This window comes from Scophthalmus maximus, chromosome 6, assembly GCF_022379125.1.
Source record: "Scophthalmus maximus strain ysfricsl-2021 chromosome 6, ASM2237912v1, whole genome shotgun sequence".
Classification (NCBI taxonomy): domain Eukaryota; kingdom Metazoa; phylum Chordata; class Actinopteri; order Pleuronectiformes; family Scophthalmidae; genus Scophthalmus; species Scophthalmus maximus.
The window spans coordinates 3,982,501-4,007,500 of NC_061520.1; the positions used below are offsets into that span (position 1 = coordinate 3,982,501).

The following is a 25,000-nucleotide window of genomic DNA, read 5'->3' on the forward strand; positions in this document are numbered from 1 at the left end:
GGGCGCACGTACACTTTTAGTAAGGATCCTACGCACAGTTTTATAAATCAGACCTCAGCTCTTTAACACGAACGATGGACACCGAGTCACAGTTGCGACCCCTTCTTTTTTTCCACACACATACACACACAAGCTCCTCCTTTGCTACTCCACGGAGAATAGGCACAAGGAGTTGTCCACACTGCCTCAGCAGCGCAGCGGGAGGACACAGAGCGGCTGGCGACTCAAATGAAAAAAATGAGCCAAAGAAAACACAGCAGCACCTGGATGCACTTTTGTGTAATATTTGCAAGAAAAAAAATCTCATTCAAGTCCAGGTCAACAAACAATTTGCATCGCCACTTATTTCAAACTCAGACATCCCACCAATAGAATATATATTGGTGGGATGTCTAGGTTTGAATGATTCTGATCCAAATCTTACCCCGTCATTCCTCCCAGTGATTATTTCCCGGATAAAATGAGTTACCCCCAGGTTGGCTTCTTAAAAATGAATAAATTGTAAAAATGAGCCAGTCTTTTGAACGGCTCTTTGAAAGGAATGGGTCCACAAGATCCGGCTCCCTTTAAAGAGCCGTAAATACCATCTGCTAGCGATGTGAGGGGTGGTGCTTAAATATCACAATTTCACTTATTTAGCAGGCATTGAGGGTCAAAGGGGCGTACACACGATCCACCCTTTTTATATGCAAACCAATGGGAAGCGACCGCATGGCGGAACAAAAGTGGCCACTAAAAAAGTGCATTAATCCCTGCTACAGTCCCACTCAACAATGGCAACATAAAACCATTGACGCCTTTTTCCTCAGTCAATTCAATTAAATTGTGACATTGTGAACTTAAAATAAAACAGCACATTGTAATTTCTGTAAGACGTCTGTTCATCACCAAAACATTTATCAGTAATACAGTTAAAATGGGCGGAAATGTGGATTATTGCGTTGCAGAACGATTTTAGGTGTAGCCCCTAAATTTTCTGCTTGTGCCCCTAAAATCGTCATTGAGAGGCTACTGCGCTTCTAGTAAAGAAAGTTAGTCTGGAGCCCTGCAATGAGGCCATGTAGGAGTCGTCCATGACTCGGGCCTACTCGTCATAATTCAACCTTCTGTCATGCAGAGCAGCTGACTAGTCTAGTAATCGATAAGTTGATCGACAGAAGATTAATCGCCAACTTTTATATAATTATAGATATGTTCGGTTGATGTATGGCCCCATACTGCGACTAGACCACATATGTCTGTTGTTGTTGTTGAGTAGTGGTGGGCGACTGTACCCAGCTCCGCTTCCAGATTGCCTCTGTGCTGCTGGTACAATTATGAGGTCGCTGTTTGGCTAAAGTATTTTTGAGCCGGTGTGGTGCCAAAAAGTGATTTCTGTCCCTTTTGTGATATACTGTGTTTTATGGCTCGTATGGTTCTAATGTTCAGTCTTGGTTGAAATAGTTTTGCAGGTTTACAGAGGTGTTAGTTGAACTGTGGGGTCATTTTTGGAGGCTGGATTGTTGTTTTGCTGTTGAACTGTATTGTGTTACACTGAGAAACAATCATATGTTTTTAGCGTTAACTTGATTAATCTGTGTTCAAACATAATGTTTAAAATATACACTTCTTCTTTCAGGGACAAGTGTCGACAAATTCATCGTTAAAGAGGGGGATTCTGTCACGTTACCCTGCTCTATGACAAACAAGGAGAACCTCAGAGGAACGGTGTTCGACTGGAGGAAAGATGGTCTGGAGGTCTTCCTGTACGTTGCTGGTTCTTATTACGGAAACGGCCGTGAGGGCCAGGACGAGCAGTACAAAGGACGGGTCTCACATTTTGAGGAAGAGCTGAAGGACGGAAACTCCTCCATACTTATCAGAAACACTCAGATTGCTGACAGCGGAAACTACACCTGTGTGATTCCACATCTTTTGCCAGGACGAACATTCTACAGTGAGCTTGTTGTTGGTGAGGACTTTCAAAAAACCATTAAAATAGCAATGTGTAAGGTTTTCTTCTTTGTAGTTGCTCTTGCTACATAGTTACATTAGGACCAGCAGAAATGTTGCTCTGTAGCTACTGTCCACACACACACACACACACGCACACACACGCACACACACACACACACACACACACACACACACACACACACACAGTAACAGAGGTCTGTGGTGTCTGTCCTCAGTCCGTCTGTACTGCGTCTGTTCTTGTTCAGGTCAGAGTCCTGCAGCTGGAGGCAGCAGCTGTTTGTGAACTCACACTTGTTTTGACCAGTTAGAACCAAAACACAGTGAAGAAAAGAGCTGCATCAATGAAGTTTATTCAAAGTGGAGATTTCTGCTTCACTGGATTAAAACGTGTCGAATCACACAAACATGTTACTGACAGAACCAGCTGACGACAGAATGTACAGTACAGACGAAGGTGTAGAAAGTTTCTGACCTGACTCTGACGTCACGTGTCACAGTGGAGAGTTGTAGCGTGTGACACAGATGTAACCGTGACGACCTGAGTCAACAACATCTTCTCAGATGTGAACGAGCTCTGGATGAATATGATCCAAACGTTAAAGACGTCAGTGTGATTTACGTTAAATATCATCACACGCGACATGAGACAATATGACCGACGTTATGAGCAGTGAATACAGGAGGAGACTGTAGCTGTGTTCACATCAAACTGTTTTATAAACATTTTGAAGTATCACATTAGAAAAACATATATAAAAATATTTAAAATAGTGTTAATTTCCAAAATGCAAGATGGAAACCGAATAAGTTCTGACGTAGTGAACATTCAACCCACATGACTGATCATCTGTTTCTGCTTTCGGAGAGTCTTCCTCTGAGCTCTGGTTGTGAACAGTGAGACCTGTCGTCCTCGCTGCCGCTGCTTAGTTAATTGTGAAAAGTGACATATTTGAAGCATCACCTTCTGTCAAACAGAGCAGGGATCTGTAACTGAAGCTTTGGAGGTGGACATGTTTCTCTCTCTTCCTTTGTGTTTTCTCTCCTTTTAAACACCCTGTAAATATACAAACAGAGACCAGGTGAACAAAGGGTCCTGGTATTTTTAACATGTTTAATCCTGTAACCTTCATAAATTATTCTTAATGTTCACAGGAGCAGCTCCAAAACCGTCCATCAAGACACATTGTGAAACAAAAGACGGAGTTCAGCTGCAGTGTGAAGTTCATGGTGCGTCTCCAAAACCACATGTCCAGTGGCAGGACAGAGCTGGAAACATTGTTCCTGCTGAAGAACCTCAGGTCTCAGAAAGAGGAGGCAGCTACGACATCGTCCTACAAACTACTGTGACCAAGACCGACTACTATCGCTGTGTCTCCACACAGGACGAGATCAACCATCAGACACATGCTGAGACTTATGTTCCTGTTCATAGTGAGTTTCTTTGTATTTCTGCTTTTCATTCGGATAATTAAGATTATTCATGTGTTGTTCATTTTCCTGCATGTTTGCAGATCTTCAGACTGATCATAAAACAAACTGGGAAGTCTAGTGATTTACATGAAGTATTTTGACAGATTCATTCTATCAGTTAAACAGAGTTATCAGACTGTCACCAGACGAAACCCACAGTCTGTGGACATGTTGCTGTTTCTAAACTTAAACTAGTAGATAAAGGTCCACTCTGCTGAGGACTGAGGTCGACCAAGACTGTTATGGATGTTGATTGTTCTGATACTTTACTGAACATCACTGTCACAAACACCAACTCTCTGTGACTGTTATTTTGGGGACGCGCCCTGAAAAGTTTGGGAACCCTGTTTCTTAACATCAGCTGTCGAGATCTAATCAGAGTCCGTCACGACCTCGACTCAGGACGGAGAAAACCACAACTGGTGTTTTCTTCTGCTCATGACTTCAGATCATAGGAGCATGTTCACATGTGGTTGTTCTCTGTGTGAAGGTTGTGACGTCCAGTCTGATCCACATGATGTGAAGTGACACCAACTTTCTGTCTGTTTCAGAGAATCATGGATGGAAGTTTGCTGTTGGATTTGTTGTCGGTGTAGTTTTGACTCTTCTTGTTGTCGGTGTCGTTCTATTTGTGCTTTTCAAGACTGGTCGCATCAAACGTGATAAAGGTAAGTTTAACAATGTATTATATAAAAATTCTTTATATGTATCTGATGTTTAGAGTCTTGACAATTGTGTCCGTCTCCCTGACACAGACACAAGAAATAGTTTTCTTATGTTCTTCGGTCACACCCCCGTGTTTCTTAACCCCCCAGTGGTCATAACCTCACCCTCTCTCGTCTGCTGAAGCTGCAGCGACTCCCGCCTTGTCCCAAGTACCTGTCTCTCTCTGGGCCGCCCACAAGTATGATCGGTCTCATTGAAAACTGTGCACCTGTTCGAATCCCCCGTTTTCAAATCCCTTTTGGAAGCAGGTGTAATTGTGCCCTGCGATGACTGACCTGTACGAACTCCTGTCCTCCCTGTTAAGACAATCACAGATCATGGTCTCCCAACTGAGTGGCGTTTTGTTGAGGACTTGAAGGCTGTAGATGCTGCAGCTCAGCCACGCGCACCGAATGTTCCTAACCCACAAACCGTTCCCTCGCAGGTTCCCTCTAATGCTCAGTGGTTTTCTGTTGTTGAACTCTCTAGCGCCTTTTTCAGTGTCCCCGTTCACCCACACGGTCAATGCTGGTTTGCATTCGCGTTTAAATGGGAAGAGCTACACTTTCACTCGCCTCCGTCGAGGCTATTGTGAGTCTCCCACCATTTACAATCAGGCCCTTAAAGAAAGCCTTGATTCCCTTGTTCCCACTCCAGGTACTGCACTACTACAATGTGTGTACAATGTGGCTACATCATGTTCTTTGTTATCGATGTTCAAATGCCTAAGTACAGATATACATGAAAAGGTTACAATTACATTACATTAGATGTATAAACATGAGACAGTTGTTCTGAGTACTGACCTAACAGGGACCCTTCATCCCAGACTGGATTTAAAATATAAATATTACTTATATATATTTTATATGGTCTGTTGGTGAAGTAGCTTTGATCACTCGGAGAAAAATTCCCTCTAGTAAAGTTTGGTCAGTCTCCACTTTCTGTTTGAAATCAGAACTTTAAAAGATGATAAAAGAAATTAAAATTAAAATGTTTGTGTGAATTATCTCTGTACAAAACAAAAGTTGACCTAATGTTATAAAAACACATTTGTTTTCTTTTTCTGCAGGTTCTGGTCAGCAGAGGAAAAGTTCTTCTACTTCAGTGGAGTCGGTTCCTCTCAAACCGTCTGGTGATGAAATGGTTAACGGTTCGGTGGTACACCACGGTGGAACTCCCGACGGTTAGTTCTACCATTTCAAATGTTCATTTTCAAATTTCCTGATCCATGACATGTCAGTATCTGCGTGGTGGTGGCTCATATGAAAACTTATTATACATGAATAAACAATGCAGAGAAGAGGCTAAATTCTGTTTTACATTTTAAACAAAAATAAGTTAACTTTCTTAATTCAAGTTGTAGATATTTGGTTGCCTTTGTGTTTTCTTTTCATTTTTGTAGTTATTTATGATAAATTATGGTTAAACTGTGAAATATTAAACCTCATTTTCTTTTCTTAACAAAAGGTTTTTTGATAATGACATTGACTTAGCAATCATTGCCATTTTTGTTTCTGTTTTAATACACACACATAATCAGAACTTTAAAAGATGATAGGAGAAATTAAAATGAAATTGTTTTGTGAATTGTCTCTGTACAAAACAAAAGTTGACTAATGTTATAAAAACCTGTTTCTTTTCTTCTTCCACAGGTTCTGGTCAGCTGGGGAACGTTCCTGCTCCTTCAGGAGACGAGGCTTGTGTAATACAGGTTGTCGAAGGAACAGATACCGGTTCGGCGGTACACCACAGTGAAACTCCCAACGGTTAGTTCTACCGCTTCAAATGTTAACTATCATCAATCGCGGTAGATCAGCCCAGTGAATACTGTCCAGCTCAGTTAGCAACAGTCTACCTGACGCAGGCGCAGCAGCAACGTGGGTTGTCAAAGTTCTTCTACTTCAGAGGAGTTGGTTCCTCTCAAACTGAGAGGTTTGTTAGTTTGTTAGTTCTACCTTTTCAAATTTTAATTAACTTTAATTTAACCGCAACATCGACTTAGGAATCATTGCCAATTTGTGTGTGTGCCACATGTGACACACACACACACGCACACGCACACACACACACACACACACACACATATAATCAGAACTTTAAAAGATCATAAGAGAAATTAAAATGTTTTAGTGAATTATCTCTGTACAAAACAAAAGTTGACCTAATGTTATAAAAACAACGTTTGTTTTCTTTTTCTGCAGGTTCTGGTCAGCAGAGGAAAAGTTCTTCTACTTCAGTGGAGTTGGTTCTTCTCAAACCGTCTGGTGATGAAATGGTTAACGGTTCGGCGGTACACCACGGTGGAACTCCCGACGGTTAGTTCTACCGTTTCAAATGTTCATTTTCAAATTTCCTGATCCATGACATGTCAGTATCTGCGTGGTGGTGGCTCATATGAAAACTTATTATACATGAATAAACAATGCAGAGAAGAGGCTAAATTCTGTTTTACGTTTTAAATAAAAATAAGTTAACTTTCTTAATTCAAGTTGTAGATATTTGGTTGCCTTTGTGTTTTCTTTTCATTTTTGTAGTCATTTATGATAAATTATGGTTAAACTGTGAAATGTTAAACCTCATTTTCTTTTTTTATCAAAAGGTTTTGTGATAATGACATTGACTTAGCAATCATTGCCATTTTTGTTTCTGTTTTAATACACACACACACACACACACACATAATCAGAACTTTAAAAGATGATAAGAGAAATTAAAATGAAAATGTTTTGTGAAATGTCTCTGTACAAAACAAAAGTTGACTAATGTTATAAAAACCTGTTTGTCTTCTTTTTTTGCAGGTTCTGGTCAGCTGGGAAAAACTTCTTCTACTTCAGTGGAGTCGGTTCCTCTCAAACTGTCTGGTGATGAAATGGTTAACAGTTGAACACCACGGTGGAACTCCCGACGGTTAGTTCTACCGCTTCAAATGTTAATTATCATTAAAAGCACGGTTGATTACCGCGGTAGATCAGCCCAGTGAATACTGTCCAGCTCAGTTAGCAACCGTCTCCCTGACGCAGGCGCAGCAGCAACGTGGGCTTGTTGTGGATTTGAGAAATTACATTTAAAATGTTTGTTTGAATTTTCTCTGTACAAAACTAAAGTGGACCTAACGTTAAAAAAACACGTTTGTCTTCTTTTTTCTGCAGGTTCTGGTCTGTGGTGGAACGGTTCTGCCTGACTTGCTCGCAAAGAAGCTACACCCCAGTATTTTGTAACGTCCGTCGCTCGAATGTCTTTTAAGGTGTCGGTGGGTGATGTTCACACACTGTCGTCTGGTGTGTTCCGAAACATTTTTTAGTTTCTCACACCGAACTGACGGCTGGCGGCGGTGAGGAAAATATTCATTGACTTTTACAAGAATTGTTTTCTGCTCACTGCCCTTTTTTATAGATTTTTTTTATTCTGACTTTCATATTCACTACTTCAGAAGTCTTTGCATAATTACTTGAACCAAGAGCCATGGAGCTGATGTCGTCAGCTTCTCTGTCAAACAACCAGCAGCATTATTCAAAAACTAGTGAACTGATTTCCAAGACATTTTGTGGAGGGGGAGCACAGACCTGCCTCGCTCAAACTCAGCCCAGTTATCTTTGAAGGTAAATATTTTGCACAATGCAAGCGCTTGTAGACTGGATTTGTGAACTTGTAGAAAAGATTTGAACCTGTACGTTGAAATTTTCACTCAGAAAATATTCACATCTGTGTTCTGAATTTGAATTCACAGAAGAAATATGTCACTCATTCACAAACATATTACATATTACAATTCAATTTCCATGACGCGTATCATATCTACAGCGGCATATATGGTTTTAAAAGTAAGCACTCATTCACAGCCACCTATGAACAAATACATTTAAGAAAATATAATTCTTGTCAGATCGCAGGGAGCTGGACTCGATCTCCCCACAGCAGAAGTCCTAAAACTGAAAGTCTCGGCTTATCACCGTGAGCCACGCCCGCCTAACGCGCCGGTGTCGGTCACATATTGACACATTATGTCATCCTCCAGGTAACGTTCGCATCTGGGTTCACCTGAATCGGTTACCATCGGCTCGTCTCAGGAAATACCAGAATTAATCGAGATTGTTTTCTCGTTATGACAGAAAAACGATCCAACTCCAGACAATACTGTCAAAACACTGATCCACAGGAAGAAGTAAAATATACGTGGTAATGATTGAAGTAAAACTATAAACAATAAAAAAAATTAATTTCTAATGCCTTTTCTTAAAATGAATGCTTCACTGTTTGAGTTCGGTAAAGAATTGATGGAGGTGAACCCAGAGCAGAACGTCACTTGTGAAGTTGAAGTGGCAGATTCGAGAGGTCGTAATGAGTAAAAATAGTTCATATGAGTAAATGTTAGATTACAAGTTTGCAGATGCCAGTGTATTCATGTAAATATCGATCTACACGTTTGTGAATATTTTATTCTGTGAGTGAAAATTTCAACATACGTTCCAATCTTTTCTACGAGTTCTCACATGGTCTTCCACAGGTTCACTAATCCAGTCTACATATTTACCTTCATAGTTATCCTCCCTTTGTTCTTCAGGGCTGGAATTAATTTAAATAGGTTTCCAAAATGTCAGGTGCTAAAACCAAAGGGATCTGTAGCATCAGCTTAGTAAGTTCACTGCCTCCTCAGGTTTAAAATTCAAAAGCAGCTTAATCTTTTTCTTTTTGGGAAAGAAGTTCAAGTTGTGCCTCTCACTTAGACCTGTGCCTGGAACGCTTGAAACATAACATTGTTACTCACAGTAGTTGTCAGTCAGACGAAGTCGAACCCTTGACGTTACGTCGATTGATTGTAAACCAGCTGCTTTGTACAAAGACGACAAACGTCCTCATCTTTAATGTTACATCCAGATCCACAGCGTAGAAGCTAAATCACTCCCCCACTCCACTAGAATTTCCATAAAACCTTGTTGAGAAGGACGATGGTTTGAAAGAAAGTCTCAGATGAAGGAAAAAAAACTAGAAAAAATAATAATAATGTGATTATTAATAGTCACACTGATTGTATTGTTTTTTACGGTATGTGATGAGATGATTCGCTGTAAATATTGCATTTTTTAAACTTATTTTCTAACTAAAAAACTTTAAATATGTTTACTGTTACTGCAGTATTCCTCTACGGAACTCTATAGAGCTTCTCCCTGTCATGAATTGTGTGAATTATGGCCTCTGTGGTCAGACATCATGTAATTTGTTTTTGCACTGGTACATGGCGACTCTCTATTCAATGTGTTAATGTGCCGAGACATACCTGCAATGACTTTATAGATATAATAGATTTCTAATTATATATTTTGAATGTTTGTATGGGCTTTTAAAGAAGTGTGCTATGTCACCTGATTGAACTGGAGACATGTTGTGATACTGAACCTAATCCCGGATCTACAATGTGTCAAAACTTTTCAACCCATGCAAAGCTTTGTGTCTCAAATTTTTCAACTATTAAATAAGAAAAATATTCCTATTTGTGTCAGATGTTTTTGTCTTGCAGATAAAAAAGTGAAAATGATCACGTATTTATAATACATTCACAAGCCACACAGTATATATAAGGCAATTCAAATGATCCCCGACCTTAAAGTGTTCTTCAATTGATAGTTATTCACATTTTAATGGCAAAACATACGTACTTTAAATTTGACATTTTTAAAATGCATGTATTTTACGGTCTGTCTGTATGTACATAGTTTAAAAAAAATCATGTGATTGTAAATGAAGGCATCAAAATAGGTACAAGTGGGGCATTAAATTAAAGTAACATGTAATTGTATAGAAAGGCACTAAAACGTCAGGGTAAAAGTATTGTATTTGATCAAAAAATGTAATAAAACAGTAGAATAAGGCAGAAAGCCTAAGAAAAGTGCAATATGAGGTATGATAAAAAATATTGTTAATTAAACCATAAAAATGTTATCCTATAGTAAGGTATAAAAATATCTTTGGTGTTAGGAGGAAGAAGTTTGGTCAGATGTAAAAATAGTGTGATAAGGCAAAAAGATTGGAAAAGAAAAAACTGTGGCATAAGAATGTAAAATGAATCAGTGCAATGTGGCATAGAAATGTCAAACACAGTACAAGGCATAAAAATGCCATCTTACTATAAGAATAAAAATGTACAAACCAACAAAAATTGTTGAAAACCACAAAGATTTCTTTTAATGTCAGTGTAGTTAAGCACAACGATATACTAGCTAGGCTTAAAAATGTCACTGTATATTAGGGTATAAAAAGGTGAAGTGAGCCATAAACATATAGTATTCTGTAACAATAAAGTTATCGTGTAGTAAGTTGTATAATTGTCATTAAAGTGTCACAGGGTTGGGTCAGATTCCTTTGAAATCTAAGTTACTGAATACAAATTACATGGCGATTTTTGTAAACGGTAACATAATCCATTACATTGCAAAAACAATGTAATCTAATATGAATACGTTTGGTGGCTTCAAAAATCAAACATTAAGAATATTGCACTATATACTAAAAAATGGACGCAACCACACATTTAAACTTCCCTTCAAACATTTAGACTGTTAAAGCTTCATTAGAAGATAAAATAACTCATTTAAATGTTAATTTAAAGGAATAAATACTCCATTATCGATAAATCATTCAAAAAATGAAATAAAACCCTCACAAAACTGGCAACCTGAGAGGACTAATGTACACAGTAATATATTGTTGTTATACTGTAGAACATTCAGCATTTAGACATAAAATGAGCCTTACTGACGCATCGATTTAACATTTTCCTTTTTAAATCACGTTTTTAAAATTGCCATATTTTAAAGACATCATCAAAATGTAATCAAGTAATCCTTGATGTAACTATAATCTAAAATCTGCTCTGATTACAGTTACATATTTTTCATAAATCTGACGGCGTAATCCAGATTACGTGTAATCCGTTACTACCAAATCATGATCGTCTTTTTGTCACAGCGCTGAAAATATAATATACCGAGGCATTAAACACGCCGCGTTTTTATTTTGTAATTACAGATATAATTTCACGTGTTCCGCCTCTGAGAGGCGAAAAATGAAGGCAGACAGAATCACAGATGAGTCAATAAAACATAGTTTAATGTTTGTCAATCATGAATCCACGGCACAGCAGTTTGGTTAGTGAGTAGGAAAAAAGAAAGAATCGTGAGTATTTACATCTAACTTCATACACGTCACAGTTTACAACCATGCTAACACAAAGACTTTTTAAAATATGTATATATACACACAAAAGAAAGAACTCATTAGCGTCATTGTACAAAGGAATGCTATCGTATAGTAACTCACTATCTGGATTCGCCATCGATGCAAAATACACAAAACAAGAACAAAAACTTCCTCAGCTGCCCTGAAATAATCGTAGTCATTAGAGAAAAAAGGAAACCGGTACCGTTTGCTGCTGTCTACGTTTAAAAAAAAAACAGTTTTACATCAGAGCGACCTGGACAGTCTACACGTAGACGAGGGTCGGTATAAATACACTCGCTCCCTGTTTATGTACACAACCAGTCTCCACCCCTCCCTTCACATTCCCACTCTTTTAAAAAATCAATTGCATCATTTAAGCACACACACACACACACACACACACACACACGTGTAGAGTCACACCGTGCTCAGTCTGACCTGAGCAACGCAATGACAAAATGATGGTTTCCAGAATGATCCCGTCACTGCTGCTCATTAGGACGCTTCGCTTTTGTCACTTTTATAAAGTACCAATTAAATAATTTTCATTTTGACTAATTATACTTATATCATTATTATTTTTTTCAATCGTAAGGGCCTCTTCATAGTTTATCCTCAACTGACACTGCTGCAATTCTAATTTCAATGTTTTTTTTGGGGGGGGGGGGGGACAGAGGGGACGGACGGACGACATATCTGCATTTATAATATTAAACCCCAACCAGGAGGTTACGTTCACCGCTCGGTTTGTTCATTGGTTAGTTTGTTTTATTGTCGGCAGGATTACACACAATCCACCGAACGGATTTTCATCGAACTTGGCGAAAGGATGGGACGTGGGCCGAGAGAGAACCCATTCAAGTTTGGAGTTGATCTATACCCCGGGTATAAAGATATAAGGCATGATCCCTGACCCCGATGTTTCTCCAATTTCTAAATTTGTGTTTGTATACTATGTATTACTTGACACTAAATCCAATATATTATTCCCCCGAGTTATTCCCATTATTTGTGAAAAACACAAGAGGAGGTATAATCTGGACTAGAGAGGTATAATCTGGACTAGAGAGGTATTATCTGGACTAGAGAGGTATTATCTGGACTAGAGAGGTATTATCTGGACTAGAGAAGTATTATCTGGACTAGAGAGGTATAATCTGGACTAGAGAGGTATTATCTGGACTAGAGAAGTATTATCTGGACTAGAGAGGTATAATCTGGACTAGAGAGGTATAATCTGGACTAGAGAAGTATTATCTGGACTAGAGAAGTATTATCTGGACTAGAGAGGTATTATCTGGACTAGAGAAGTATTATCTGGACTAGAGAAGTATTATCTGGACTAGAGAGGTATAATCTGGACTAGAGAGGTATTATCTGGACTAGAGAAGTATTATCTGGACTAGAGAGGTATAATCTGGACTAGAGAGGTATAATCTGGACTAGAGAAGTATAATCTGGACTAGAGAGGTATTATCTGGACTAGAGAAGTATAATCTGGACTAGAGAGGTATAATCTGGACTAGAGAGGTATAATCTGGACTAGAGAAGTATTATCTGGACTAGAGAAGTATAATCTGGACTAGAGAGGTATTATCTGGACTAGAGAAGTATAATCTGGACTAGAGAGGTATAATCTGGACTAGAGAGGTATAATCTGGACTAGAGAAGTATTATCTGGACTAGAGAAGTATAATCTGGACTAGAGAGGTATAATCTGGGCTAGTCCAGTTTATACCCCCGGGGGTTAATGTGGGCTGTTTTTTTTTAATTAACATTTTCTCTGATTTCCCAGAGGAATAATTCATGGATCTTGATGAAAATAATGAGGCATATTTAGAGCAACTGTCATAGATTTGGTGCAGATCCAAATAATCCATTATTCATTTGGGCCATGGAAACACCTAGTAGTGTTGGCGTGTGGATCAGATTCAAGGGGCAGAGCCAAGAATCATCTTCGCGTCACTTTCCCCTTGACGTTTGCGTCGGCGTCTGAGGAGACAAAGTCCCGATCTGGATGCAGAGAACATAATCTGCTGGTGTCGACGTCTATGAGTTTGAACAATCTGGTGCAGATTATACTGGTGATAAAATGCTCCAGATCCGACAGATGAGGAGGATTGTTCGGCCTTCGGCGGAGGGGAGGACGCCACCGAGCGCTAAATACATTGAACTCTTGTCACGCAACTGGCTTTTTGTCTCAGCGCGTGAGCGTCGGCATCAGGTGAATTCAAATGAGCACTCGTGACCGAATGGTGGACGTTCACCTGAGCCCAACGAGAGCGACCGAAAGGAGGAGGAGCGGTCGGCTGGATTCCGTCATGCCACCGCGTGCACAGTCTGAGCTGGAGGATAAGAGACAAACAGAAACAAGCCTTCACAGTACCTTTCACAGTACCTTTCACAGTACCTTTCACAGTACTTTTCACAGTACCTTTCACAGTACTTTTCACAGTACCTTTCACAGTACTTTTCACAGTACCTTTCACTTTTTATCACAGCGATCGAATCGTGTCTTCCTAAACTACTCAGGACGCCAGTGCAAAGCATTCCTGCGCCTACGTCCCCTCCGTGCATCGCTGGCGGCCTCCGTCTGGACTGGGACCGCCACTGGAGGAACATGCACGCAAGACAGTCTCCGGATTAAAAATCGTACAGTCGTTATACCTTCTTAAAAAACTGGCCAAAAAAGTTCATATGCCTCGAGGGTTGATAGTCTCTATGAATGTCGTCCATCTTTACATCATCGACTAAATGAAGGAAGAAAAAAAAACAAACAACAAAAACAACTCACAGGTTAAAAAGTCCTTTTCTGACATCACAACCTTGCATCCTGCAACAGGAAATCCTGCTGTTGTGCGTAGGCGTGTGTGCATGTGTCTGTGTGTGCGTGTGTGTGTGTGTGTGTGTGTGCGTGTGCGTGTGTGTGCGTGTGTGTGTGTGTCCGTGCGCGAGCCGTCGTCTCGTTTCTCTCCCCTCGACTCGTCAGGCAGCTACTCGCCGGCTATTTCACTTGCATATTTCAACCTTCAATCAAAAGTATAAGTGTTAAATATAAATTAGACTCATATACTTCAATATACTGTTTTACATGTATCTACACACGTCGATTCTTCTTTTTGGAAAATATATAAACCGTTTTCGGCGTCCGACACCGCTATCATCATCATCATCATCATCATCACCGTCGTCGTCGTCGTCGTTAATATATTGTATCGGGGGGGAAGAAAGTTTCTCTCTCTCAGTCGGCATGCTGTCGCTCTGTTTGCATATAAGAAAACACGTGATGAGCATTGAAGCAGATGCATTGATTTATAGCCTCTTTATATGTATGATTTGACTTCTTGTTGTTGTTGTTGTTGTTGTTGTTGTTGTTCAGGGCTCAGGTGGAAGAACTAAGCGCGTACGGTCGTTTGTCTTCATTATCACAATTTCTCAATGATTCGCTCCTTTGTCTTCAGTCGCGTCACCACATCATCTCAATAACCCCACGCCTCAGCACAACCTCGGCTAAGTGCCTCTGGTTTGGTGTCCTCTTCTTTCATTCAAAGAGAATAATGGGTTTTTTTTGTAATTTGTGAAAGTGCTGCTTGTCGTGACATCATCGGAGCGACGCGTCAACCTGAATGACAACGTTTGATTAATGTAAGACAAAAAAAGGTTGGACAGAATTTAGAACCGTGTCTTCAAGGAACCATCAGGAACTGTGTGACTGACTCATCAGTAGCTCCTTATTCATCCAGGCAGATTAACTTCACAGCCGTTGTCCTCAGTGTTTGTTCTGCCTATCGGCGCAGGACCTCGCAAACATCACCTCACGACTCGGCTGCGGCCCTTCTCTCTCGTTCTCTCTCCTGATAAAGAGCTTTTCTTCTGCTTCCTCCAAAGTCCACGAGTCACTCCTCGCTGACGCCGTGCTCCCACGCCACCTTCGCTTGCTCGTCCTTGGTCGCCGCGATGATGGGCTGGGAGATCTTGCGCGGCATGGGCCGGGGGGCGGGGGGCGGGGGCGGCGCGGACTGGCCGTCCTCCTCGGGGATGCAGCCCTCTCTGAGGTAGGGTTTGGGCGGCAGGGCCGGAGGAGGCTCGTGGAGGTGGTAGAGAGGCGGGTGGTGGGGGAGGTAGTGCGGGGGGAAGTGGTGGTGGTGATGGTAGTAGTGTTGCTGTGGGTGTGGCAGCCCGTCCTGCGGCGGTGGTGGTGGTGGTGGAGCTCCGGTGGGCGTCGGGCCCTGGGGCCGGGCTTGGGCCGGGGCGACGCCCCCCGGGGCGGATTGGCTGCGGCAGGGCGGGAGCTTGACTCCGTCCAGGACCTCCGGCTCGGAGACGCTGTACCTGACGGGCTGGTACGGCGAGTCGGGGTCCTCCTGGTCGGTGGCCCAGGCCTGGCTGCTGCTGGGGGCGGAGTCCAGGGTGTCTGTGCGGCCGGCCGGGGGGTCGGAGGAGGAGGAGGAGGAGGCCGGCCCGCCGAAGTTACTCTCGCTGAGGGAAGAGACCCCGGAGCTGGCGCTGCCTGATAAGGTGGAGTTACTGCCATCCAGGATGGACTGTGGACTGGTGGGCGAGGCAGGTATAGGGTGCAGGGGAGACTGGAGAGAGAGAGGGGGGGGGGGGGGGGGGGGGGGGGGGAGGGGGGGGGAGAGAGAGAGGGGGGGGGGGGGGGGGGGGGGGGGAGAGAGAGAGAGAGGGGGAGGGGGAGAGAGAGAGAGAGAGAGAGAGCCGGTATGTTCATGTTCATGTTCATTCAAAATCAGTTATGATAACATTTGGAATGAAAGGAATAAAATTGGACCTTTGCTTTAACCAAACTGATGTTAACAGGCCAATTTGTATTTTATGTTTTTTAAAGAAATAAAATAGTTTCTAAAATTTGGTCACATCTGGACTCGACCGATCACGATGCAAACACAGAAGATGAAACTGCACAGACAGAGTTCTCTCTCTCTCTTTCTCTCTCTCTCTCTCTCTCTCTCTCAACAGAAAAACAACTTAAACCATTAAACATACAATAAGAATAAACCATTTCTTAGAACGATTATTCAAGTGGAAATAGACAACTTCGACGTGAACGAGTCAGGGTGATGTTGGAACTGATCCCGCAGTCCGCTGCCTAACGGAGAACAAGGAGGAGAACGGCGTTCTCTCGCCATCTAACCTGAGGGATGCAAATGGAAAAAAGAATCCTGTTGACGGAGAAACAAAAAACCAGGGCCGGACAACGGACAAAAGAGGAGGAACAACACGCAGAAGACGAAGCGGAGGGAGATGTATTCCGCAGGTCGCCGATCCGTCTTTGCACCTCGGCGCCAGCTGCTTCTCTTGTACGGCGCCACGAGGCGACACAATGGAGCTCGACGGTTTTTTCTGAACGACGCTGGTTCCGGTTGGAAGTGAATTTTTCCCATTCGTTCACTCCATTGAATGAAAGAGTTTTCATTCTGGAACCAAGACGATGAACCGCGAGATGAATCGTTAACGTAAAAAGAGAAAAAGGGATATGGCAAAGGTACAAGACTGTGCACATAATTATTGCTCATTAACTGCTCATCCCATAAACCATTTCCTCTTCCTGAACTTAACCTTCATCATCATATCGTCGGTAATTTTGAGTGCCGAGGTCAAATGGAGCGACAGCCCCGGTGTTGACCTCCGAGTTCCGAGGTCAAATGGAGCGACAGCCCCGGTGTTGACCTCCGAGTGCTGAGGTCAAATGGAGCGACAGCCCCGGTGTTGACCTCCGAGTTCCGAGGTCAAATGGAGCGACAGCCCCGGTGTTGACCTCCGAGTGCCGAGGTCAAATGGAGCGACAGCCCCGGTGTTGACCTCCGAGTGCCGAGGTCAAATGACTAGCCGGCATGAAGTTTTGCGGCCGTAGTTGACACTTCCCTGGCAACAGCGAGCTCCGCCAATCAGAGACATCGACGTTACACTTTAGGACTGTGGGTAGTGCAGTGCTTCTCAAAGACATCGCGAATGAAACGGTTTCTCCTTAAAAAGAAGGTTGTAGTCACCTTCTACACGTGCATGTACCATCGCTTCACAAACTCGTAGCTCGCGGTGACTCTGCATTAGGGCTCATAATCAAAATGTGAATGGAGAATAGGCGAATGGGATTCTCACTTCTGGGAGCCTCGCCGCCGCCGCCGCCGCCGCCGCCGCCGAGCCCTATTTACAGTAGTCTCAACTCAACATCAGCTTCACAATAGTCTCAGTCCCGGGACGATTGCACGATGACCCTGATCGACCTCGAGTGTGCCAGGCGACGCCTTCATGCCAACGTTGTGCAGAGGCAGATGAAACAACAACGAGACGCACACGCACGCACGCACGCACGCACGCACGCACACACACACACACACACACACACACACACACACACACACACACACACACACACACACACACACACACACACACACACACACACACACACACACACACACACACACACACACACACACACACACACACACAGTAATGTACTTTTCCCGGGGAGTGCACAGACGGACAGACGGACAGACGGACCAACAGCATCCGGACCAACGGCAGGAGTGAGGAAGAGGAAGAGGAGGAGGAGGAAGAGGAGGGTACCTTTCTCAGGGAGCGCGCGGGGAGAGCTGGAGGGAGGTCGCTGACCTGGTGGTGGAAAGCGTCAAAGTGCATCGACAGGTGTTGGCCTACGGGGGGGACACAGCAGGACTGACTCAGAGAGAGATGCACACTCACACACCTCAGACCAGAGAAGAAGAGGAGGAGGAGGAAAAGAAGAGTAAGAGGAAGGAGAGAGGGGGGAGGGGGGGAGGTAGAAGTAGCAGCAGCAGGACTAAAAAGGAGAAGTCGGGGCAGAAGAGGTGTTGGAGGAGTGTGGGGGAGGGGAGGTGTTTAAAAAAAACAAAAACCTCTGAAATCCTTTTATTCCACTTATTTCCTTTAAATATTCTCTATAAGCTTCATCTTACTGTGCATGAGGATGGACCTTATTGATAAGCAGAGAGGTTGAAGGGTCAAATCACGGGCCAGCGGTATCGAGGCGTCCGCCTCTTAGCACAGGAAACACAATTCAACACACGGCGTGTGAGTGAAAGGTCGCTTGTGGTGCTTCGAGTTGTTTTCAAATGATTAGTGACGTTTTCCTCCCAGAAATAAAAGTCTGAGTTAATCGGGGTCAGAGCTCGAGTTTCCGCAGAGCGTATATAAATTCGGACGACGTGTCTGTACCATTTGGCTTCACTCACTGTTGCCCATCTTTATTTGCAGTCCGTGTTCTCAACTGATGCCGTGATAATAATAATAATAATATGCAGAATAACTGTCAGTGGATGGACCAGGTGTGTGCAGGACGGGATGAGGTACCTGTAAATCTCTTGTCAAATCGACATGATTTTTTACGCATGTACATGAAGGAAAACACCACGTGAAAGCGGCTCACGCTGACTGAGCTGTGTTGGAGCGTAGACTGTGAAATAAAGATGGACGACATGACACGACAAGCCGACTCGTCTGGATCGCCTGGGAATGTTTCTTCTTCTGTCATTTAAGTTACATTCACAATGATGTTAACAAGGTTCAGACAAAGACTACACACATCTGACCAAATGAACAAACCAAAAACAAAACATCATACACGCACACACACACACACACACACAGACACACACAGACACACACGCACACACACACACACACAATGAGTCTGCATGCAGAACTGTCAGAGGACACATTTACACAAGAAACACACAAACATGTAACACACACACACACACACACACACACACACACACACTAAACTGTCGTGTCATACCATGAGGCAGGTTGCGCGGGGGAACAGGAGGCGCCATGACACTGCCAACGTGGGCAGTGAGGAAGGGGAGGGCCTCTCTGGTACCACTGTCCAAACTCCAACTGCTGGGGGTGGTGAGGACTGTTGGGGGGGGGGGGGGGGGGGGGACAAGGTGGAGAGGGGGGAGAAAGACAGAACAGAGAGGAGGAAAGAAAGAAAGGAAGGAAAAGGGAGAAGTTGAAAAAGGGGGAGAGGGGGAAGAAAGACAGAACAGAGGGGAGGAGGTGCAGAGGAGAAGATAAATAGACAATCTGTTTGACATAATCTCTTGGGTGTGTTTCGGTCAGAGTGAGACCTCCTACCCTTCTCGGCCACCGAGAGGTTGGGGTCGCTGCAGGGTTTACACGGGCCGATCACCTGGTGGAGCAGCGCCCGCTGGAAGTTCGCCGGCTGAAGAGAGAGAGAGGTCAGACTGACAGCAGGTCATGCTACACTGGAACCCCTCCCCGTGTCCCCCGCCAGCTGACAGCTCACGGACTGAAATGTCATTCATAATCAGGAAATCTACCCCCCCCCCCCCCCCCCCCCCCCCCCCCCCCCCCCCCCCCCCCCCCCCCCCCCCCCCCCCCCCCCCCCCCCCCCCCCCCCCCCCCCCCCCCCCCCCCCCCCCCCCCCCCCCCCCCCCCCCCCCCCCCCCCCCCCCCCCCCCCCCCCCCCCCCCCCCCCCCCCCCCCTCACACAAGTCAAACACAATCTTCCGCCTCTGACCTGGCTGACACCGATAACAGCGCCTCCCACCTGTCCGTTCTCGGTGACGTTGGTGTACATGGCGCTGCTCGGCCGCTCCCTGTGCGGCGGCAGCAGCATCAGCATCTCCCGGTTGTGTCTGTATCTGTCGGGCAGAGAGGGCGAGCCGACTGCCGGGCGACGGGCGGGAGAGAGATCACATGACAAGAGTGTCAAACTGAAGGTCAGAAAGGAATTTCCCCGCACGTCTCCTGCTTAGATATTTTACCAGGTAGCTGAGGCGCAGCGGGCTGCGGTTATATAGATACATCTCTGTTTGCTGCAATAATCGCTTCTATTGGAGATGAATCACACTTTGGTGTTTCTTTGTGACAAGTGCAGGCAACTGACGCTTTGTTGTCCGGGCTGACAATTCAGGCTTCATTCACACGTGTGAGGAACTTTATAACAATGACTAATATCGCCAGGGGAAGAAGGCTGCTCACCTCTGATGGTAGAGGGGGCGGAGTGAATCATCTGAGAGGGGGCGGAGTGGGTGGAGCTAAGACTCGAGGAGGAGGGGCTTGCCTGAAAGGAGAGGAAACGGGAACACAAACACAAGGAGAAAATGATTGACATTTGCCTCAAGTAATGATATAAAGTCTCCCTAAGACAATATTAGAATACGTTCTATTAATACATTTCATACAAAACTCACTTTGTGTGATATGATTTGTTATTAATCTCAATGTTGGTCAGTGTCAATGTCGTCCAATCATATTTCATATTCACGCAATGTACAGCGATTAACACCGTTCTTCTTCTCTCAGCTACTGCGCAGCCTTCATTTTAAATCCATAAATTCCCAACAAGAAAGAGTTCCCTGCAGGGATCTGTCGACCAGCGTGGACGTGCACCGACCTGCATGCGGTAGAAGTCCTCCGGATGCTCCACCACCATGCCGTCGGCCAGGATCAGCAGATTGCCAACGTTGCCCATCTCGCTGGAGTTGTGGGAGGAGAGAGAGGAGGAGGAGTTGCGCACCGGAGTCAAAACGGCTATGGGGCTGGGAGGGGGGGGGGGGGGGGGGGGGGGGGGGCGAAGGAGGGATAGTGGGGGGGGGGGGGGGGGGGGGGATAAAAGGGCCAAGCGAGGAGCCGTGCGGAGAACAATGCGGAAATCGGAAAGCAAAAGCAAAAAAAACAACAACAACCGACGCGTGCAGAAAGCGATTGGGAGGGAACGAGAGCGATGCAGGAGTTTGCGGCCGAGACAGATGCACGATGGGAAGAGAGACAGAGGGGGAGAGAGAAAATGGCAGAATGTCAGGAGGCGTGATGTGACCAGTCGGCAGCAGGAGATACAGAGACGTGGCGAGGCAGCGGCGGGTGAAGTTCTTTTTGTGTGTGAAATGAGCGAAGTTGGTCAACGAGAGACGCGGAGGCGTCGGTGAGAGAAAGTGTGAGTTTTGGAAACATGAAGCGCGGCGGTGAGGGTGTGACACATCTGTGTGTGTGTGTGTGTGTGTGTGTGTGCCGACCTGTGCCGGTGTATGAGTTTGAAGCTCTCAGGGCTCATGGGGCTGTGAGAGGCCAGGATCCCTCGGGGAGTGTTGGCTCCGGAGCCGGCCTTGTCCAAACCAGGAAGTCCCTGCAACGCCACGTAGAAACACTGGCTGTGAATATTCACACAGCCCTCAGACACCACATCAAGACTTTGAAACCCAGCGGAGACTCAAGACCTGTAAGCCAAAGTCTCCCGCCGTCGGGGAACACGTTTGAAAAGATTCAAAATGACGAAGGGAGAGACGCCTCTCGCCCGTCGGTGCGGCGCGACTCACGTGGCAGAGGCTGCTCCGCATCATCTGGAACTGATCGATCAGCTTTTTGTGCAGGGGCCGCATTTCCGGGTGCACCAGCTTCTCGTGCACCGCCAGGCCGACTCCCAGGACGTGGACCTGAGGGCAAACCAGCAGAAACATCACGGAGCGGAAGAGAGAGCGGAAGTCCCTGCGCTCGCCGGAAAACCTCCTCTCCACCTCGTGAACGTAGATATCCTCAGTCACCTCAGCATCAAAAAAAAAAAATCAAAGTTCACGTTTATTAAATGTTTCCAAAGATGGTTTGTGTCATCTGAGGCAGTTCTGATCACGCCGACGTACGTTCAGGTGTTCGTGTTTCTGATCAGTTTGGTTTCAATTCGTTATTTGACGGGCTGACACGTCACGATTGACAGCCGAGACTGTGATTGGTCGGAGCGTGTGTATGGGCGGGGCCTTGGTATGGCGGCGCCACACCACTTGGCCTGATTCCAAATGACGTCCCACCAGGGCAAGATGGCGGCGACCGTATCCGAGACATTTACGCATCTTTTGCACAGTGGGAGGAGGTGGAGACGCGTCACGATCAATTTTAATACTTCACAGTTTCATAAACGTCGGCCTCAAGTAATGATATGAAAGTCTCCTTAAGACAATATTAGAATATTTTCCATCGATACTTCATACATTTTAAACAAAACTCACTTTGTGTGATATGATTTGTTATTCGTCTCAATGTTGGTCAGTGTCAATGTCGTCCAATCATATTTCATATTCACGCAATTTACACCGTTCTTCTTCTCTCAGCTACTGCGCAGCCTTTATTTTAAATCCATACAAAAAACATAAATTCCCAACAAGGAGGAGTTTCCTGCAGGGATCTGTCGACCAGCGTGGACGTGCACCGACCTGCATGCGGTAAAAGTCAGTCAGCTCGCGACGTGGAGTCGCCGCATCGGGTCCGTAAATTGCACAAACTTCTACTTTATTTCTTGCAAAGACACACTTCGAGCTCCGGGAGCGTGAAGGTCACCGTCTCACCTGCTCCTGCATCAGGTCTTTGAGCTGCGTGATCTTCTCCGTGTCCTCAGGGTGGCTGGTGATGTAGTCCTTGTCAAAGAAAGCCTGGTCGCGTAAAAAGAAAAGAAAAGAAGCAAAAATCAAAAAGTCACGCGTTTGAAATACTGGAGTAAAACTACTGTTGTCGCCGATTATGAGTATTTGACTGCTCGGACAGTAGATGACAGCTGAGCACGAGCTCTGACGAAGAGCTGAGGGACACGACACCACCGGGGATTTTTACCAATGATCCCGCTGATGACCGGATCATGAGTGGTGAGTCCATGCCTCCACCAAACAGGCCCCTCGGAAATTGAATCAGGCCTCATAGTTAAAACGACAAATCGGACACGATCCATCGTCTACCGCTTTATCCATTTAAGGGTCGCGGGGGGGCGGGGGGGGGGGCAATCCCAGCTGACATTGGGCAAGAGGCGGGGTTTAAAAAAAAGGCGGTGTCTTTGGACTGTGGGAGGAAGCCAGAGAACCCGGGGAGAACATGCAAACTCCACACAGAAAGGCCCTGAGGCGAAAATGCTAACCACTACGCCAGCGTGCAGCCCTCAGAGGAGATCATGAAATCATAATCCCCATTACGGACGAACCAAAAACAGGGTTTAGTCACAGAAACCACATTATAAAACTATTGAGGATATAAATGAACTGTTGGTTTCCTCCTGGATCCACATTATGTACAGCTACACATTGCTGGTAGTTACATGTTTCTAGCTCTATTTCTTAAAGTACAGAGGCCCCCCCCCAAAAAAACAAAACGAAACCACATTTAAAACCACCACACCCAGATTTGCATTTGAATCCGTAACCAAATGTCACACACTCATAGATATCAGCCTGTTTTTGTTTTTTTTGATCATCAAGGTCCATGAACTATTCCCTGGGAAGTTTGTGGAAATGAGTAAAGAATGTACAAAGTCAAATGGGTTCTTTCTCCGCTCCGTGTTCCATCCTTCCGCCCGGTTTCATCATATGTCCTACGTATGTATTTCATATTTATTGGACTGATAACTATGAGCGTGTGTGAGATTTGGTGCGGCGTGATCGGATTCAGGGACTGTTGGCTCTGATAAAATCCCTGCAAAGGATTAACTGGTCGTCGCTTTTATGAAATGAGATGAGAAAGAAACACGCGACATATATTAAAAAATTACCAAACAAAGATATGACAAGTCTCTTAAAGACACTTCTCTACCTGGTCGTTAAAAAAAAAAAGAAGACTATTATGACTTCGTCAAATTCGATATTGAGACTTTTTGTTGTTGTGGGGTTCAGCTGTCGTCCGACCTCTTGGTATCTGGCGATGCCTCCGTTGACGGCGGCGTCGATGACTCCGTTGAGCGTCATGCTGAGCAGGTTGATGTTGCCGTGCAGCTGCTTGTGCTGGTACTGGCTGATGAGGGTGCGCAGCTCCTGGTTCTTGTTCTCCACCACGGAGAGGGCGTTCTCCAGCGGACTCACCTCCACCTGCGAGGGGGTTCAGAGGATCTGATGATCACGATCCGCACGTACAACAACCGCTTTTCTCCGCAGCCACAAAATCCTCTCTCATTTTCCGCTTATTCTAACCCTGTAGTTTTTCTTCCTGGTTTTTCTTTTCTGAGACTGTCATTTAAGTTTTTATGAGAAGTTTGGTGTTAAGGTAAGTGTTTGGTCAGACGTATGAATCACCATCAAACACGGTTTGTCAAAAAAGAAAGAAAAAGAAAAACACAAAAAAACAAGGGTTAGGTTACACACACACACACACACACACACACACACACACACACTTCTCTAAGAATGTCAAGTAAAAATAAAGTAAATTATTATCCCTCACATGTTATAGGCACCTATTACCTTTATATAGTTCACAGAATCATCCCACGCCTGGTAAAACGTCCCTTTGTTATCATTTCATTTAGCGATCATCGATTCATAAGAGGCAGATTTTCTGTCATCAGTTTAACCCAGTCAGCTGAAATCTGCCAGTGGCGAAGAACGATTCCAACTGCCGTGATGACGCCGACGAAGCGTTCTCTCTAGAGAGAGCTGTCAAAAGCTGTTCACGTGGACAGAACGAAATCCCCGCTGCCATCGGGAGGGGAGACACTTTCGGTCCAGCTGAAGCAGCAGATTGTGGCGAACAAAGAGGGAGCAAGAGGAGATGGCTCGAGTAACCGGAGTCCCGTCATCACGGCAGCCACAATCGTTCTTCGCCACTGGGAGAGAGTCGCACTCGAGCAGATTTTAGCTGACCTCTACAAGGCCGAGAT

General features: G+C 44.7%; 2 protein-coding genes across 10 annotated transcripts in view; one reads left to right on the forward strand and one right to left on the reverse strand.

The window, feature by feature from the left end:
• LOC118308902 (butyrophilin-like protein 2) overlaps positions 1-9,622 on the forward strand; it is a 14,812-nt gene extending 5,190 nt beyond the window's left edge. For 2 of the 4 annotated variants that reach the window (XM_047332476.1, XM_047332475.1), the window contains exons 2-8: positions 1,619-1,951; positions 3,109-3,387; positions 3,978-4,094; positions 5,204-5,317; positions 5,787-5,900; positions 6,336-6,450; positions 7,284-9,622. In XM_047332476.1, coding sequence (XP_047188432.1) covers positions 1,678-1,951; positions 3,109-3,387; positions 3,978-4,094; positions 5,204-5,317; positions 5,787-5,900; positions 6,336-6,450; positions 7,284-7,377 — 1,107 coding nt within the window. In that variant the 5' untranslated portion in view covers positions 1,619-1,677 and the 3' untranslated portion in view covers positions 7,378-9,622. Of the gene's footprint in view, positions 1-1,618; positions 1,952-3,108; positions 3,388-3,977; positions 4,095-5,203; positions 5,318-5,786; positions 5,901-6,335; positions 6,451-6,932; positions 7,042-7,283 lie in introns of all 4 variants that reach the window. The other 2 variants (XM_035630357.2, XM_047332477.1) reach the window with 2 other exon arrangements.
• A 5,301-nt stretch (positions 9,623-14,923) lies between these two features.
• Positions 14,924-25,000, reverse strand: part of LOC118308895 (dedicator of cytokinesis protein 3-like) — a 157,820-nt gene continuing 147,743 nt past the window's right edge. For 4 of the 6 annotated variants that reach the window (XM_035630331.2, XM_035630328.2, XM_035630329.2 and 1 more), the window contains 11 exons: positions 24,033-24,212; positions 22,713-22,796; positions 21,693-21,809; positions 21,393-21,502; positions 20,774-20,918; positions 20,359-20,440; positions 19,895-20,043; positions 19,489-19,576; positions 19,148-19,267; positions 17,938-18,023; positions 14,924-15,935 (listed from right to left, as the gene is read on the reverse strand). In XM_035630331.2, coding sequence (XP_035486224.2) covers positions 15,246-15,935; positions 17,938-18,023; positions 19,148-19,267; positions 19,489-19,576; positions 19,895-20,043; positions 20,359-20,440; positions 20,774-20,918; positions 21,393-21,502; positions 21,693-21,809; positions 22,713-22,796; positions 24,033-24,212 — 1,851 coding nt within the window. In that variant the 3' untranslated portion in view covers positions 14,924-15,245. The remainder of the gene's footprint in view (positions 15,936-17,937; positions 18,024-19,147; positions 19,268-19,488; positions 19,577-19,894; positions 20,044-20,358; positions 20,441-20,773; positions 20,919-21,392; positions 21,503-21,692; positions 21,810-22,712; positions 22,797-24,032; positions 24,213-25,000) is intronic. The other 2 variants (XM_035630332.2, XM_035630330.2) reach the window with 2 other exon arrangements.